Source organism: Hemiscyllium ocellatum, chromosome 42 (assembly GCF_020745735.1).
Source record: "Hemiscyllium ocellatum isolate sHemOce1 chromosome 42, sHemOce1.pat.X.cur, whole genome shotgun sequence".
In the NCBI taxonomy this organism is placed as follows: domain Eukaryota; kingdom Metazoa; phylum Chordata; class Chondrichthyes; order Orectolobiformes; family Hemiscylliidae; genus Hemiscyllium; species Hemiscyllium ocellatum.
Genome location: NC_083442.1, coordinates 36,611,263 through 36,630,287, shown reverse-complemented (window position 1 = coordinate 36,630,287; position 19,025 = coordinate 36,611,263). Strand labels below are relative to the sequence as shown.

General features: G+C 42.6%; 1 protein-coding gene across 1 annotated transcript in view; it reads left to right on the top strand.

Annotated features, from left to right (window-relative positions):
* The first annotated feature begins 9,474 nt into the window (after positions 1-9,474).
* The window catches only part of fam189a1 (family with sequence similarity 189 member A1), a 109,489-nt gene continuing 99,938 nt past the window's right edge, over positions 9,475-19,025 (top strand). Inside the window, exon 1 of the mRNA XM_060853692.1 lies at positions 9,475-9,748. Coding sequence (XP_060709675.1) covers positions 9,548-9,748 — 201 coding nt within the window. The 5' untranslated portion in view covers positions 9,475-9,547. The remainder of the gene's footprint in view (positions 9,749-19,025) is intronic.

Sequence of the window (19,025 nt, the reverse complement as noted above, 5' to 3'; positions counted from 1 at the left end):
TTTAAAAAGTAAATCAAAAAAATTTGAAGTTAGGCTGATTCATGAAATTAGAGCTTGTATGCACAATGTCAGAAACCAACTCAACCTCCATGGTGCTGCCACTTTTAAGTGTTTTCTACAGTCATTCAAGAGCCTTCTGCAAGGTGTCCTTAAGAATTTCGGCACTACAGGGCTTCTGCAGCTATCAAGCACCACAGATTACGTCTGGGTCAGAGCATTGAAAGGCTGTACACTTTGAGTAGGTTCTGATGTAACGTGATATTCCTGTTCTCATGCATTCTTGCTTTATAAGAAAATTGTGCAATAGCCATGCCATTTAAACTAACGAGTCCGGAATCTCATTATAGCCAATACAGGTAAGAGTAGTTTGTGTTCTACAAATAACTGTCTAAATTCTTTAATCGCATTAAAGCCAATTAGAGTTGAAAAAACATGTGTTATAGCAGGATTGACTATATGAATCATTGTGTCAAAAGCTGCAAATCAATGCACGAGCAGATATTTGGTCATGGGATTTAACAGATGGGTTGGATCTTAGCAACGATCTTCTGCTGAGAATGCTAAATTGTGCTGTGTTCTTGTACCTTAAGCTTCAACTCTTCCCCAGACATAAGATTCATTTTAATAGCGTGAGGAATTTCTAATCAGTCGTTTTTCTGTAGTTCGATGTTGTCAGAACTTTCACTCAGAATATAATGACAGAAGACGAAACATTTTGTTGGACGCTACTCATGCATAATGAAATGAAATATTTTCAAACTCTGGTTTATTTATCCTCAGACTATTATTCTGGTCATGCCTGAAAGTGTGAGTCTTCTTCACTCCTGACGACCTGTTGTGGAGGCTGTCTGGCCCCACCACAGGTGTGAGTCTCTGGTCAAGGTCAAATGTGGATGCAGAGTTCAGGAAATGGGAAGGGAGAGGACATTCTTCAAAGCTGGTACTTAATTGGGATTAACTGTCGAATTTTCTGCCTCAAATGCAACTGATGGAGAAAATAGATCAAGGAAATGTTCTATTATTTTGTGCCTTTAGCACCATAATCATCAGCGTAGAGAAACTATAATTTCTCAGTTCATATGAGTGAGTCAAATGGCTGATCTTTACTGAATAAAATCAGAATTTGCTGAAGAAGCTCAGGTCTGGCAGCATTTGTGGAGAGAAAGCAGTTAATATTTTGAATTAAACTGCATTTAATTCATTACAAGCAACCTTGCAAGTAAGGCTCACGCTCTCAGCGGAGCAGGTAAGGGCTGTTTGGCAGTGGCTGCTTGAAGGCTCGCTGATGTTTGTTTAACGGTTTAAATTTGAAATTTTTTTTTAAAATAGTGCAGAGCTGACCCGGAAGCTGGTGTAGCGCAAGCTTACCTGGGTAGATTTTTTTTTAACCTATAAAAGCGCGCAGGAGAGGAATAAGGTAGGTGAACTTCCAGCGTGGGTTGGTACTTGGGATTTCGATGTTGTGGCTATTACGGAGACATGGGTAGAACAGGGACAGGATTGGCTGTTGCAGGTTTCAGGGTTTAAATGTTTTAGTAGGGTCAGAGGTGGGGGTAAAAGAGGGGGAGGTGTGGCATTGCTTGTCCAAGATAGTATTACAGCGGTGGAAAGGACGAAGGATGAAGACTCGCCATCTGAGGTAGTTTGGGCTGAAGTTAGGAATAGGAAAGGTGAGGTCACCCTGTTAGGAGTTTTCTACAGGCCTCTTAATAGTCCTAGAGATGTAGAAGAAAGGATTGCGAGGATGATTCAGGAGAAGAATGAAAGTAATAGGGCGGTTGTTATGGGGGACTTTAACATTCCAGATATTGACTGGGAAAGCTATAGCTTTAGTTCATTAGATGGGTTGGTGTTTGTCCAATGTGTGCAGGAGGGTTTCCTGACACAATATGTAGACAGGCCAACAAGAGGTGAGGCCATACTGAATTTGGTTCTGGGTAACGAACCAGGCCAGGTGTTAGAATTAGAGGTAGGTGAGCACTTTGGGGACAGTGACCACAATTCGGTGACTTTTACTCTAGTGATGGAGAGGGATAAGTGTGCACTGCAGGGCAAGAGGTCACGACTTGGGATGCGTGGCTTGGAAAAGTAGGCTTCAAGGGAAGGGCACAGTTGATATGTGGAGCTTGTTCAAGGAGCAACTATTGAGTGTCCTTTAAGTATGTACCTGTCAGGCAGGGAGGAAAGGGTCATGTGAGGGAGCCGTGGTTTAATAAGGAATTGGAATCCCTCGTTAAATGGAAGAGGGCGGCCTATGTAAAGATGAGGCGTGAAGGTTCAATTTGGGCGCTTGAGAGTTATAAGGTAGCCAGGAAGGATCTAAAGAGAGAGCTAAGAGCATCAAGGAGGGGACATGAAAAGTCCTTAGTTGGTAGGATTAGGGAAAACCCAAAGGCTTTTCTATAGGTATGTCAGGAATAAAAGAATGACTAGGGAATAGGTCCAGTCAAGGATAGTAGTGGGAAGTTGCGTGTGGAGGCTGAAGAGATTGGGGTGACACTGAATGAATACTTTTTGTCAGTATTCACTCAGGAGCAGGACATTGTTGCCGATGTGAATACTGAGTCATAATTAATTAGAATGGATGGCTTTGAGGTATATAGGGAAGACGTGTTGGAAATTCTGGATAGGGTGAAAATAGGTAAGTCCCCTGGGCCTGATGGCATTTATCCTAGGATTCTCTGAGAAGCAAGGGAGGAGATTGGAGAGCCATTGGCCTTGATTTTTATGTCCTCATTGTCTACAGGAATAGTGCCAGAAGACTGGAGGATAGCAAATGTGGTTCCCTTGTTCAAGAAGGGGAGTAGGGATAACCCTAGTAACTATAGGTGAGTCTCACTTCTGTTGTGGGTAACGTCTTAGAGAGAATTGTAAGGGATAGGATTTATGAACATCTGGATAGGAATAATGTGATCAAGGATAGCATGGTTTTGTGAAGGGCAGGTCATGCCTCACAAACCTTATTGAATTCTTTGAGAAGGTGACTAAGGAGGTGGACGAGGGTAAAGCGGTAGATGTGGTGTATATGGATTTCAGTAAGGTGTTTGATATGGTTCCCCATGGTCGGCTACTGCAAAAAATACGGAGGTATGGCATTGAAGATGAGTTGGAGGTTTGGATTAGGAATTGGCTGGCTGGAAGAAGACAGAGGGTAGTAGTTGATGGTAAAGATTCATCTTGGAGTGCAGTTACCAGCGGTGTTCCGCAAGGATCTGTTTTGGGACCATTGCTGTTGGTCATTTTTATAAATGACCTGGAGGAGGGGCTAGAAGGTTGGGTGAGAAGTTTGCGGATGATACGAAAGTCGGTGGAGTTGTTGACAGTGAGGATATAGATAAGCTGCAGAGCTGGGCAGAAAGGTGGCAAATGGAGTTCAATGTAGGTAAGTGTGAGGTGATTCACTTTGGTAAGAGTAACAAGAAGATGGGGTACTGGGTTAATGGTCGGATACTTGGTAGTGTGGATGAGCAGAGGGATCTTGGTGTCCATGTACACAGATCTCTGAAAATTGCCACCAAGGTAAATGGTGCTGTGAAGAAGGCATGTGGTGTACTGGCTTTTATTGGTAGAGGAATTGAGTTCCGGAGTCCTGAGGTCATGTTGCAGTTGTATAAGACACTGGTGCGGCCGCATCTGGAGTATTGTGTGCAGTTTTGGTCGCCATACTATAGGAAGGATGTGGAAGCACTGGAACGGGTGCAGAGGAGGTTTACCAGGATGTTGCCTGGTATGGTAGGAAGATCGTATGAGGAAAGGCTGAGGCACTTGGGGCTGTTTTCATTGGAGAAAAGAAGGTTTAGGGGTGACTTGATAGAGGTGTACAAGATGATTAGGGGTTTAGATAGGGTTGACCATGAGAACCCTTTTTCACGTATGGAGTCAGATATTACGAGGGGGCATAGCTTTAAATTAAGGGGTGGTAGGTATAGGACAGATGTTAGGGGTAGATTCTTTACTCAGCGAGTCGTGAGTTCATGGAATGCCCTGCCAGTAGCAGTGGTGGATTCTCCCTCTTTATGGGCATTTAAACAAGCATTGGATAGGCATATGGAGGATAGTGGGCTAGTGTAGGTTAGGTGGGCTTGGATCGGCGCAACATCGAGGACCAAAGGGCCTGTACTGCACTGTATTTTTCTATGTTCTATCAGGGCATGTATTGGAACATGAGACTGAGGTGTCATGGCTATTTCAGAACCTTGGCTAAGGGAAGGCCAGACTGGCAGCTCAATGTTCGAAGTTTCAGATTATATAGGAATGTGAGAAAGAGAGATGCGGAAGTGGTCCTTTTTGATTTAAGGAAGACATTATGATTATAAGTAGAATATTTCTGAGGGCTCATCCAGTTAAAATATGTGGTTTGAAATGAGAGATAAGAAAGGGATGATCACCTTGTTGGGATTGTACTATAGTACTCCAATAGTCAGAGGGAAATTGAAAAGCAGAGGTGTAGAGAGATCTCACATACATGCAAAATTAATGAGGTTGTAAAGTAGGAGATTTTAACTTTGCAAATATTGACTGAGACTGCCTTTGTGTTAAAGGCTTGGATGGTGAAGAATTTGTTAAATATGATTTTCTATAAAAATTTTCTTCAATATGGAAATGTTCCCACTAGAGAAGGAGCACACCAGGATGTACTCTTGGGAAATAAGGCAAGGCAAGTGACTGAAGTGTTAGGTGGGGAGCACTTGAGGACTAATGATCATTATACTATTAGTTTTAAAATAAATATGGAAAAGGATAAGCCTTCCTAAATGTTCAAGTTCTTATTCGAATAAGGCAAATTTTAATGGTATGAGGCAAGCTTTCAAAAGTGTAATAAAAAGAGTTTGGGGCACTCTGTTACATTGAAAGGTAAGGCTGATAAGATTAGAGAACAATGGAGGAATAAAGATATGAAGGTTCTAGTGAAGAAAACAAAGAAGAATCATAGATAACAACTGGGATCAAATGTATCTCTTGAACTTAGAGTGCAGGGGCATTCTTAAGAGGGAAATCAGGAAGACAAAGTGGGGATATGACGTAGACTTCACTGCTCGGATTAAGATTAATCCAAAGAGATTCTGCAAGTACATTAAGAGCAAAAAAGCAACTAGAGAGAGAGCGGGGCCCCTTAAAGATCAATGAGCTCACCGTGTTGAACCTTGGGACATGGGTGAGATATTAGATGAATATTTTGCATCAGTTTTTACTGCAGAGGAAGAAATGGAGGCGAGAGAACTTGGGGGAAATAAATATTGGTATTTTTGAAAACAGCTCATGCTACAGAAGAGGTCTTAGAAAACAAAGGTAGATCAATTTCCAGAACCTGATTGTGTATCCCAGGACTTTGTGGCAAGTTAGGGAGGAAATTGCAGGGACCCTAGCAAAAATACTTTTATAACCTGAAACCATGGATGAGATATTGTGAGGTGGCTAATGTGCCTTTATTTAAGAAGACCACCTGTGAGTCTGACAGGTAATATATGTATACATTTTGAGAGGCAAGGAATGATTAGGGATAGTCATCATGATTTTGTGAAAGGGAAATCATGTCTGTCAAATTTGATTTGGTTTTTTGAGCAAGTAACCAAGAAAATTGAGGGCATAGTGGTAGACATTGTTTACTTGGACTTTAGTAAAGCCTTTGATGAGGTTCTGCATGGGATACTAATCAGTGAAGTTAAATCATGTTGGATTTGGGGTGAGCTTGACAATTGATTTGATGGTGGGAGGCAAAGTTTGGTGGTGGAGGGTTGCCTTTCAGAAAGGTAGTGATTACCAGTGATGCACCACAGAGATTGGTACTGGGACGAGTTTTGTTTGTCATTTATGTTAATAATTTGGATGAGAATATAGGAGGTGTGGTTGGTAAGTTTGTAGATGACACTACAACTGGTGGTATAGTGGACAGGGAAGAAGGTTGTCCAATGTTACAAAGAATCTTTGATCAATTGGGTCAATGGACTGAAGAGTGGCAGATGGAGTTTAATTTGGAGAAATGCAAGGTCTTGCGTTTTGGTAAACAAGCAAGGGCAGAACTTACAAAGTTAATGGTAGGGCCCTGGGTCGTATTATAGAACAGAGAAACCTAGGGGTTCAAGTTCATAATTCTTTGAAGTTAGCATCACAGGGTGGTTAAGGCAGCATTTAGGATGCTAGGCTTCAATGCTCAGACCATTGAGTATAGGAGCTGGAAAATAATGTTAAGGTTGTACAGGATGTTGGTAAGGCTTCTTCTGGAGTACCGTATGCCGTTCTGGTCTGGAAGGATATTATAAAATTGGAGATGGTTCAGAAATGATTTACCACGATGTTGCCAGAAATGGAGCGTTTGAGTTTGGAAAAATAGGCTGTGACATTTTTCACTGGACTGTAGGAGGTTAAAGGGTGGCTTTATAGAGGCTTATAAAAATGATGAGGGGTACAGATATGATGAATAGCAATGGTCTTTTCCCTAGGGTGGGTGATTGAATTCAAAGCTAGTGGCATATTTTGAATGAGAGGAGAAAGATTTAAGAAAGACGAGTGGCAATTTTTTTTTTGTTTTTACACAGTGGTTCGCATATGGAATGAACTGCCAGGGGAAGTCATGAATGCAAGTACAATTTAAAAGACATTTGAATAAGTACATGAACAGGAAAGTTTAGAAAGGATATACGCCAAAAAGGCAGATGGGGCTAGTTTAGTTTGGGAATATAGTTGGACAAGGCATTGGTGAGACTGCACCTGGAGTATTGTACACAGTTTTGGTCCCTTTATGTGAGGAAAGATGTAATGGCATTGGAGGCAGTTCAGAGGAGGTTCGCCAGATTGATCCCAGAGAGGAGGGGTTTATTGTATGAAGAGAGATTGACCAGTTTATGTCTATACACTCTGGAATTTAGAAGAATGAGGGGAGATCATTGAGATATTCAAGATGTTAAAGATATGGATAAAATTGACATGGACTGGATGCTTTCTCTTGTCGGGCATTCTAGAATAAGAGGTCATAGTCAAGGGAGAAGAGTTAGCCAAATTAAAACAGTTGAGAAACTACTTCTCCCAAAGGGTTGTGAATCTTTGGAATTCGCCACCCCAAAATGTGGTGGATGCTGGGGCAGGGTATATTTGAGTCCTAGAGAGGTACAGTATGGAAACAGACCCTTCAGTCTAACCTGTCCATGCCGACCAGCTATCCCAACCCAACCTAGTCCCACCTGCCAGCACGTGGCCCATATCCCTCCAAACCTTTCCTATTCATATACCCATCTAAATGCCTCTTAAATGTTGCAATTATACCAGCCTCCACCATTTTCTCTGGCACCTCATTCCATACACGTACCACTCTCTGCATGAAAAAGTTGCCCCTTAGGTATCTTTTATATCTTTCCTCTCACCCTAAACCTATGTCCTCTAGTTCTGGACTCCCCGACCCCAGGGAAAAGAGTTTGTCTATTTACCCTATCCATGCCCTTCATAATTTTCTAAACCTCTAGAAGGTCACCCCTCAGCCTCCGATGCTCCAGGGAAAACAGCCCCAGCCTGTTGAGCCTCTCCCTATAGCTCAAATTCACCAATCCTGGCAGCATCTTTGTAAATCTTTTCTGAACCCTTTCAAGTTTCACAACATCTTTCTGATAGGAAGCAGACCAGAATTGCACGCAATGGTCCAACAGTGACCTAAACAATGTCCTGTACAGCCACAACAGGACCTCCCAACTCCTGTACTCAATACTCTGACCAATAAAAGAAAGCATACCAACAGCACTTCCTCCTGGACATTTGCAAGGTGTCACCATCTATTTCCCTCCAGTCTATATCTTCCATATCCTTTTCCACAGTAAATACTGATACTAAATGAATATTTTACATCTCCCCCATTTTCTGTGGCTCCACACAAAGGCCTCCTTGCTGATCTTTGAGGGGCCCTATTCTCTCCCTAGTTACCCTTTTGTCCTTTAATATATTTGTAAAAACCCTTTGGCTTCTCCTTAATTCTATTTGAACAAAGCTATCTCATGTCCCCGTTTTTCAATCATGATTTCCCTCTTAAGTATACTCCTACTTCCTTTGACTCGTATTTAATTTACATTTTTCTTGTGAATAATGATAGCAACATTGGTTATTTTAATCTTGTGGTTTACTTCCCATCTGGCTGAGCACCAGTGTTTGTTCAGGAGTCAGTTACCATTGCCCACGATCGCAAAATGCAGAAATAGCCCTCTGCTTATGTTGTGTTTCTGCCCCCTGAGAGGGCGTGAAGCCAGCTAGTGAAAATGTCATATTTTCAGAGATGTGAACAAAAACTACCTAATGTGGTATCAAAAATTCATAGATTTTGCAGTAAGTCAAGAACTGGCCTTTATTTCAAATTATAGAAATTTATTGCCCCAAACACTAAGTCCAGTTTCGTTCTGCTATAATCCTATTATCAAAATGATCCTAGCCTTCTTAAAGAAAATACAGGGAGGAACAGGAAAGACTACCCAACTACATGGAGGATTGAAATATTTATAGTATTTAGCTCATTGATAGTGGAAATAACTGGAGAATAACTAGATAGTAAGGAGAACAAGTTTTTTTTTGCTTTTGTTCAGCTTCCTTTTGTTACGAATAATAATAAACTATTTTATAAACAGCAATAAGCACATTAATGCTGCCTACCCTACAGTAGTTCCGGCTTTTAGGAGGAGACAGCTCTTTTTAAAGTGGAAAGTTTCTTTAACTAGCTCGCTGAAGTTTTGAATAAATAGCAGCGGCTCAATGGGGCAACATTTGAGAAGGTCATTATTTGAATATAGTTGTGTAAGTGTATGTGGAAAGGCAAGCGCTTGTTATGAGGGCATGGTGCTGCATGAAGGGCCGCTGCATGCACGATGGGCTCAATGGTCGCCTCAGAATTTGTACCATTTCTGTGATTTCTTTCCGTTGATATCGGCGGCATTTCCCTGCTCACCTGAAACTAGCGATGCCTCGACCCTTCCGCCTCGCCCTATCACACTCAGCCCCGCCCTCCGACCCGCCCTGTTATACTCAGCCCCGCCCTCTCCGACCCGCCCTGTTATACTCAGCTCCGCCCTCTCCGACCCGCCCTGTTATACTCAGCTCCGCCCTCTCCGACCCGCCCTATCACACTCGGCCCCGCCCTATTGCATTCGGTCTAGCCCTCTCCGCCTCGCCCTATCACACTGGGCTCCGACCCGCCCTGTTATACTCAGCTCCGCCCTATCACACTCAGCCCCGCCCTCTCCGACCCGCCCTATCACACACGGCCTCGCCCTCTCCGACCCACCCTGTTATACTCAGCTCCGCCCTCTCCGCCTCGCCCTATCACACTGGGCTCCGACCCGCCCTGTTATACTCAGCTCCGCCCTCTCCGACCCGCCCTATCACCCGCGGCCCCGCCCTATCACCCGCGGCCCCGCCCCCTTGTAGCGGCAGTTATTTTTCGCGTTTCCCCGTTTCTCCTGGTAAACGATCCGAGCTGCTCACGACCCCCGCCAGCGCGCGACCCCCGCCAGCGCGCTCTGTTCCCGCGCGCACCCGTGGCGCGCACTCTCCCGCGGCACCGCTGCCTGCTCTGGCGATGCCCGGTGATTGTCAATCCCGTTCTCTGGGCCCGACCGCATGTTGGGGTCGGAATCGTCGCCGCCGCCGCCTTCTGCTGTCTCTCGGGGCAGCGGAGATGCTCCTCGGGGGCCTGATCGTGGCAGTCAGCTTCGCCGCTCTGGCGCTCACCTCCTCGGCCAGGGTCAGGCATTCATGTCCTTTCTGGGCCGGTTTCTCGGTGAGTGACTCCAATTTAACCCACTTCATGCCCAGCTTGGTCCACTAACTGGTGTCAGTGTTAGCTATGGCACCATCATTGTCTGGTTAAGCTGGTCACTGCCCAGTTAACCCGCGTCTATTTCAAATTAACTAGTGTCAGTGTCAACTGCTGTCTGTCACGTCGTACAGTGGATGCTGAAGATCTGAAATGTAAACAGTGCTGGAGAAACTCAGCAGAGTTTGTATTTTGGGACCAATGTGACTTTTCTTTGAAACTCGTGTCAAGCTGACTCGGGGAAAGGTCAGGTTTACTCTGGTCAGTGTCTAGTTAAACTCAAGTCACTGTTAGGTTAAGTCATTTCAGTACAAGGTTAATCTGGGTCAGTGTCAGGTTAACTCTAGTCATTATCAGGTGAGCTTGTGTTAGTCTGGTTTCCCAGATGAAGGACCAGCCCACAAACGATTTACCAATGGGCAAAGTGAGTGGGCCAAACTGGCATGTGGAATTTAACTTGTTCGTAGTTCAAGATTATTTCTAAATCTAAGGTCACATGGGAATAATTTCCAAAGAGTGAGAAGCTAGAATCTGTAAGTGAGCTTTGAGATTATGGTGGCCAAGAGAAATAACTAAAAACTCATCTTAAAAACCTGGTAAATATTGGCCTTTATTGCACAGGGAATGGAAATTTTAAAGCGAAGAACTTCTAGCATTGAATGAATCATTGATTCATGCACTACAGAAGGAAACCATTTGGCCCACTGCATTTGTGTTGGCTCAGAAAGAACTATCCAGTTCACTGCTCTTACCTTACATGTCAGTGTGATCTAAGCTCTGGTCAAACTCTATCTGGAGTAACAGTGCAGAGTTATGTACTGCTTCTCAGGAAGGTCAACCTGAAAGGATTGATTCTAGTTTACGAGAATAAGGTAATCCAAGATGGAGGACAGGAACAAGCTGTGGCTGTAAAAGCTGCTCCTTTTTTGAGGTATTTTAGGTGTTGGAGGTTATTTCCTTGAATTCCAGGAGCAGCAATTACTGTTTTATATGCTGTTGCATTGTTTTGGAACTTTGGGGGAACCTGTGTGGGAGAGCTCACAGCACAGGTGCAGATAAGTACATAGTTTTAATGTAAAATCTTGCTGTAAATCTACAATAGCGAATATAGTGGCTTCTTTCTTGATTATATGTCTTATTGAGATCTGTATCTTGATTAAATTTTCAAAACATAAACTATAAATACTAAGTTAGCCTGGAGCAGTGTTTTTTTTAAGAGCAATAAAACGGTGCCATTTTCTGGGTCTTTAGATTGTGAAGAAGCAAAGATAGCCTTTAGTAGAGTGATGTGCTCTTCCTGGCAGATATGGGAGTTTAGGGAGAGTTTCCATTTTACTGATAATTATGTCTGCAGGAAGTGTCTTTGGTTGCAAATCCAATCAGAGTGGTTGGAGCGGCAATTAAAGGTAATATAGACTCTGCATGAGTCTATGATTCATTCTATGCTAGAACTTCTTCCCTTTAATATTTCAGTTCCTTGTGCAATAAAGGCCAATATTTACCAGGTTTTTATGAGTTTTTAGTTATTTCTCTTGGTCACTCACTCACAGATCCTAGCTTCTCACTCTTTAGAAATTATTCCCATGTGACTTCCTTAGATTTAGAAATAATCTTCAAATTCCAACAAGTTAAACCCAGGAAAGGTGGGGGGGGGGGTGGGGGGGAGGAGAGAGAGAGAGAGAGAGATAGTGCAGGATTCGCCTGTGGCTATCCCCATCTCAGTCGAACAGTGTGGTGCTGGAAAAGCACTTCCAGTCAGGCAGCTTCCGATGAGTAGGAGAGTCGACGTTTCGGGCATAAGCCCTTCATTGGGAATGAAACCTTCATTCCTGATGAAGGGCTTATGCCCAAAACGTCAACTCTCTCACTCCTTGGATGCTGTCTGACCAGCTGTGCTTTTCCAGCATCTACAGTCCTCACTTTCTCCTTATTGATTATCTCCACCTCAAAATGTAGAGGGTGATAGTCTCTCAAGGGAATGTAACACGAACAGCCAAGTGTCTGGTACTGAGAATGGCTGTATTGTAATGAGGGGCACATCAGATTCCAAGCAATCGATTGTGGTAGAGGACTCTCAAGTCAGAGGCACAGACAGATATTTCTGCAGCCAGCAGCTAAAAATCAGAATGGTGTTTTACCTCCCAGATGCCAGGATCAAGCAGAATGTTTTCAAAAGGGAGAGAGACTAGCAGAAGGTCATTATACAAATTGGAAGTAATGACATAGGTAGGGAAAAGAATGAGATTCTGAAGGGAGAACATAGCAAGTTAGGCAGGAATTTAAAAAGAAGGTCCTCGAGGGTAGAAGTATCTGGATTAGTCCCAGTGCTACAAGCTACTGAGAGTAGGAATAGGAGGATAGAGCAGATGAATGATGCAGGGGAGAAGGGTTCACATTCTTGGATCATTGGAATCTCTCCTGGGGTAGAAGTCTATAGGAAGGCCGGCTTACACCTGAATTGGAAGGGGACTAATATAAGGCTCCCCACGGTAGGTTTTGCAGAAAATGGGATTGAGGGGGATTGAGGGTGATTTAGTGGTTTGGATCAGAAATTGGCTAGCTGAAAGAAAACAGAGGGTGGTGGTTGATGGGATATGTTCATCTTGGAGTTCAATTAATAGTGGTGTACTGCAAGGATCGGATTTAGGTCAACTGCTGTTTATCATTTTTATAAATGACCTGGATGAGGGCTTGGAAGGATGTGTTAGTAAATTTGCAGATGACACGAAGGTCAGTGGAGTTGTGTATAATGCTGAAGGATATTGCAGGTTACAGAGGGACATATATAAGCTGCAGAGTTAGGCTGAGAGGTGGCAGATGGAGTTTAATGTGGAAAAGTGAGGTGATTCACTTTGGAATGAGAAACAGGAATAAAGAGTACTGGGCTAATGGTAAGATTCTTGCCAGTGTAAACGAGCAGAGAGATCCCACGTCCATGTGCATAAATCCCTGAAAGTTGCCACCCAAGTTGATCGGGTTGTTAAGAAGGTATACAGTGTGTTAGCTTTGATTGATAGAGGGATTGAGTTTTGGAGCCACGAGGTCATGCTGCAGCTGTAAAAAAACTCTGGTGCGGCCACATTTAGAGTATTGTGTACAGTTCTGGTCACCGCATTATAGGATGGATGTGGAACTTTGTAAACGGTTCAGAGGAGATTTACAAGGATGTTTCCTGGTCTTATGAGGAGATGCTGAGAGACTTGAGGCTGTTTTCATTGGAGAGAAGAAGGTTGAGAAGTGACAATTCAGACATATAAGACAATCAGAAGGTTAGATAGAGTGGACAGTGAGAGCCTTTTTCCTTGGATAATGATGGCTAGCACAAGGGGACATAGCTTTAAATTGAGGTGTGATAGTGTCACAAAGCTGGTCCTTTTCTTCCAAAAGCTATTCATTTTCTCAAGGATACTATGCTCTTGATTTTTTTCAGAGGGGTCGTAAATGGGCCAGGCTCCGATTAGACTAGTTTGGTACAAAGATGATTTGGATTTTGAGAGGCTTTTTGTTTGTATGTAAACAGATGAAACTTCAAGCCTGTATAGTGGAAGGGGCGTGGTTAGCTCTCTAGCTAAGCAGTTCAGTCCAGAACTTGTTGGGTGTTTAACAGTGGACTGTGTGAACAGGCTGCCCTTCTTTCTGCCCTTCTAACTACAGCCTGTAACATCTGTTCCTTTTTTTGTTAACTTTGTTTTAAGGGAGTCTGCTTAGTGGGACTGTTGTGCATATTCGGAACAGCATCATTGAGTATAGTTTGGATTGACTGAGTTCTGTAATTGTGTAATTTTGTGAATAAATTTTCGTCTGTTTTAAAACCTGGTAGTCGACCTCAAAATCTTACTCCAGGTAGTTTTCACTGTATGCTTACTGAAACAAATTGCAAAGTTATGGTCCGAGCTGCCTGCTTAAGAATGTTTTGACCGGTCTGGCCTAATCCATAACAACAGATAAAGTACAGATGTCAGAGGTAGTTTCATTACTCAGCGTAGTAGGGACGTGGAATGCACTGCCTGCAACAGTCGTAGACTTACCAACTTTAAGGGCGTTTAAGTGATCATTGGATAGACATATGAATGAAAATGGAATAGCGTAGGATAGATAGGCTTCAGATTAGTTCCACAGGTTGGTGCAACATGGAGGGCCAAAGGGCCTATACTGTACTGTAATGTTCTATGTTCTCATATACTGACAGGGTGATTTGCTAGAGCTGCTTGGATGAATTTAAACTGGTAAGGTTGGGGGCGGGGGCTGGGTAGTGGGACCCAGGAAGATAGTGAGGAAAGAGATCAATCTGAGACTGGTACAGTTGGGAAAAGGAGTGAGTCAAGCAGTTCGGGGCAGGCAGGAACAAAGCAGAGAACAAAGTAGGACTGATAAATTAAAGTGTATTTGTTTCAAGGCAAGAGGCCTAACAGGGAAGGCAGATGAACTCAGGGCATGGGTTGGAACATGAGCCTAGGATATCATAGCAGTTACAGAGACGTGGCTCAGGGATGGGCAGAAATGGCAGCTTAATGTTCCAATATACAAATGCAATAGGAAGAATAGAAAGTGGGGTAAGATAGGAGGGGGAGTGTTTTTTTTTGATAAGGGATAGCATTACTGCTATACTTAGGGAGGATATTCCTGGGAATACATCCAGGGAAGTTATTTGGGTGGAACCGAGAAATAAGAAAGGGATGATCACCTTATTGGAATTGTATTATAGATCATCACCATCACTCCCATAGTCAGCAGGAAATTGAGAAACAAATTTAAGAATAATTGGGTGGTTATGGTAGGGGATCTTAACTTTCCAAACATAGACTGGGACTGCCATAGTGTTAAGGGTTTAGGGATAGAGGAATTTAAGTGTGTACAAGTAAATTTTCTGATTCATTATGTGGATGTACCTACTGGAGAAGGTGTAAAACTTGACCTACTCTTGAGAAATAAGGCAGGGCAGGTGTCTGAGATGTCAGATTGACCATAATTCTATTAGTTTTAATATAGTAATGGAAAAGATTAGACCTTTTCGACTAAAGTTTAGGTTCTAAATTGGAGGAAGACTAATTCTGACCGTATTAGGCAAGAACTTTCATTCCTGATGAAGGGCTTTTGCCTGAACCGTCGATTTTCCTGCTGCTCGGATGCTGTCTGACCTGCTGTGATTTTCCAGCACCACTCTAATCTAGATTCTGATTTCCAGCTTCTACAGTACCCACTTCTGTCTAAGAACTTTCAAAAACTGATTTGGGGCAGATATTCACAGGTAAAGGGACAGCTGGAAAATAGGAAGCCTTCAAAAGTGAGATAACGAGAATCCAGAGACAGTGTATTCCTGTTAGGGTGAAAGGAAAGGCTTGTAGGTCTAAGAAATGCTGGATGACTAGAGAAATTGAGGTTTTCGTTAAGAAAAAGAAGAAAGTATATGTCAGGTATAGATAGCAGAGATTGAATCTATCCTTAGAAGAATCTAAAGGCAGTAGGAGTATACTTAAGGGGAAAGTCAGGATGGCAGAAAGGGGACATGAGGTAACTTTGGCAAATAGAGTCAAAGAGAATCCAAAAGGATTTTACAAATATATTAAGGACAAAAACGTAACTAGGGAGAGAATAGGACCCCTTAAAGATCAGCAAGGCAGTGCATGTGTGGAGCTGCAGGTGATGGGGATATACTAAACGAGTATTTTGCATCAGTGTTTGCTGTGGAAAATGACATGGAAGATATAGAATGTGGGGAAATAGATGGCGCCATCTTGAAAACTATATTACAGAGGAGGTGCTGCTGGAGTGGATAGATCCCCAGGACCTAATCAGGTGTACTCTAGAATTCCATGGGAAGTTTAGGAAGTGATTGCTGGGCTTCTTGCTGGGATATTTGTAACATTGATAGTCATCAGGTGAGGTGCAGGAAGACTGGAGTTTGGCAAATGTGGTGCCCATATTTTAGAAAGGGGGTAAGGAAAAGCCAGGGAACTATAGACCAGTGAGCCTGACATTGGCGATGAGCAAGTTGTTGGAGGGAATCCTGAGGGACAGGATTTACATGCCTTTGGAAAGGCAAGGATTGATTAGTGATAGTTAGATGACTTTGTGCGTGGGAAATCATGTCTCACGAACTTGATTGAATTTTTGAAGAAGTAACGAACGGATTGATGAGGGCAGAGTTGTAGACATGACCTATACATGATACGGAGTGCTGGTGTTGGACTGGGGTACACTAAGTTAAAAAATCACAAAACACAAGGTTATAATCCAACAGGTTTGTTTGGAAGTACTAGCTTTCACAGAATGCTGCTCCTTCAGGTAGGTGGACTAAAAGCTAGAAAGCTAGTAATTCCAAATAAACCTATTGGTGTTATGCGATTCTTAACTATATGATCTTCAGTAAGGTGTTCAACAAGATTCCTCATGGGAGACTGGTTAGCGAGGTTAGATTTCATGGAATACAGGGAGAACTAGCCATTTGGATACAGAACTGACTTGAAGGCAGAAGAGAGGGTGGTGGGGGAGGGTTGCTTTTCAGACTGGAATCCTATAATAAGTGGTATGCCACAAGAATCGGTGCTGGGTCCACTGCTTTTCATCATTTATATAAATGATTTGGATGTGAACGTAGAAGGTATAGTTAGTAAGTTTGCAGATGACACCAAAATTGGAGGTATAGTGCAAAGCGAAGAAGGTTACCTCAGAGTACAACAGGATCTTGATCAGATGGTCCAATGGGCTGAGTGGCAGATGGAGTTTAATTTAGATAAATGTGAGGTGCTGCATTGTGAAAAAGCAAATCAGAGCAGGATTTTCCATTATGTATTTAATGGGAAAGTCCTGGGGGGTGTTGCTGAACAAAGAGACCATGGAGTGCAGGTTCATTGTTTCTTGAAAGTGAAGTCACAGGTAGATAGGATAGTGAAGCAAGCATTTGATATGCATTCCTTTATTGGTCAGAGCATTGAGCATAGGAGCTGGGAGGTCATATTGCAGCTGTGCATTGGTTAGGCCACTTTTGGAATATTGCATGCAATTCTGACTCCCTTCTATGGAAAGATGTTGTGAAACTTGAAAGGGTTCAGACAGGATTTGCAAGGATGTTGCCAGGGTTGGAGGATCTGAGCTATAGGGAGAGGCTGAATAGGTTGCGCTGTTTTCCATGGAGCGTTGGAGGCTGAGGGTTGACTTGAGAGGTTTATAAAATCAAGAGGGGCGTGGATAGGATAAGTAGACAAGGTCTTTAGTCTGGACTCCCCCACTCCAGGACAGAGAGCATATGTTTACGGTGAGAGTCGAAAAATTTAAAAGAGATCTAAGTGGCAACTTTTTCACACAGAGGGTGGTGCATGTATGGAATGAGCTGCTAGAGGAAAGCACTTGAGGCTGGTACAATTGCAACATTCAAAAGGCATCTGGATGGGTATTTGAATAGGAAGGATTTAGAGGGATATGGGCCAATTGCTGGGAAATGGGAGTAGATTAGGTTGGGAGATCTGATCATCATGGACAAGTTGGACTGAAGGGTCTGTTTTTGTGCTGTGATGGAGAAGGTTGAATTACGAGGATGATTGTTCAGGCTAAGATTGTATTTCCTTGAATACAGAAGATTAAGGGGAGATCTAATTGGAGTATTTAAAATGTTTATAGAATTTGATAGGACAGATAGAAACCATTTCCTTTAGGCGTGAGAGTCCAGAACGAGGGGACATGACCTTCAAATAAGTGTTTTACCATCCAGAGATGCAAGGGAAGCACTTCCTTCACATAAAAGTGTGTAGAAATCTGGAACCTTTTCTTGAAAAAACTGTTTAGGGTGTGGGTCAAATGAACATTTAAAATACTAGAATTATATTAGGAAATTGTATTACGAGTTATGGAATTAAGCCAGGCAAAAGGAGTTGCACATAGATAACTATAATCGAACTGAATTTCAGACATGAGAATTTTCTGACTTTTTTGTTCTGACCCTGCGTGAGTACCTGTTAAATGCTGTCATGAACTTCTGTTTCCAAAAAGTAGATTTTCTATTAATGCCTTTCAGCCTTTTAAAGTTATTTTATAGATATTTATTCAAATGTAGTGTCATACTTGCTTGCCATCCACTGCTTATTACCTCCGAAATAATCCCAGGGCAGAGGAAATACTCACTGTTTATGCACTCCAACTTGAATAAAGTACCATGAGCCTTCTGTTAATGAAAAATATAGACTTGCTTTATGTAAGATATGGAACACTTTCAGGAGAATCCTGAATACCAGATTATTGGCTGTTACCTGAAGACTATTATATCTCTTGCTGCAACCATCTCTGACTTCCCCACTACTCCCTTCCAATCAGACACTTTCCCTTTCCAGACAAACCTGACTCACACCATGGAGACTCTGATCGTGTTTGATGGATATTTCTTTGTTAGGCATTTATTTTTAAAGTCAGTGTGGTTCTCTCGATTAAAGTACTGAATGATCAATGTTTGTGGTATTTGCTTTAATGGCACTAGATATTGGTCTGGAGAGGGTAAAGGATTCTGAAGGTTTGTGGAAAAATATACAAATATATAAAACCGAGGTTACAGATTATAATTAATTTAGGAAGCATGAGAGATTCTAAAGCAGCTTTATACGGTAGGTACTGAAAGAAAGTTTCCACATTTGGCAATACAGAAATAGGAAACAGGAGTTAAAATATTTTTTTCTTGAGGGCTTCTCTTGAAACTTCCTAAAGGGCTACGTTTTGATTTTTGTGGGTGACATTTTCATTCATGTGATGCAGTCATGTTTTAACAATATTTTCTGTAGTTGTACTGACATATAAGATATATGACAATAGACAATAGGTGCAGGAGTAGGCCATTCAGCCCTTCGAGCCTGCACCGCCATTCAATATGATCGTGGCTGATCATTCCTAATCAGCATCTGCTTCCAGCCTTATCTCCATAACACTTGATTCCACGATCTTTGAGAGCTCTGTCCAACTCTTTCTTAAATGAATCCAGAGACTGGGCCTCCACTGCCCTCTGGGACAGAGCATTCCACACAGCCACCACTCTCTGGGTGAAGTTTCTCCTCATCTCTGTCCTAAATGGTCTACCCCGTATTTTTAAGCTGGTCTTATATGGACTCTCACGGGGCAAAATTAGATAATTCATCAACACCCACAATAATAATTAACTCTCCCTTGAACTTAAAGCCATAGCACACAAGGAAAGCATTTATTTTTGAAAGCCCCACAGTATTTAAATCATGTCAAGTCAACAAATGTAATCTAGAAAGAA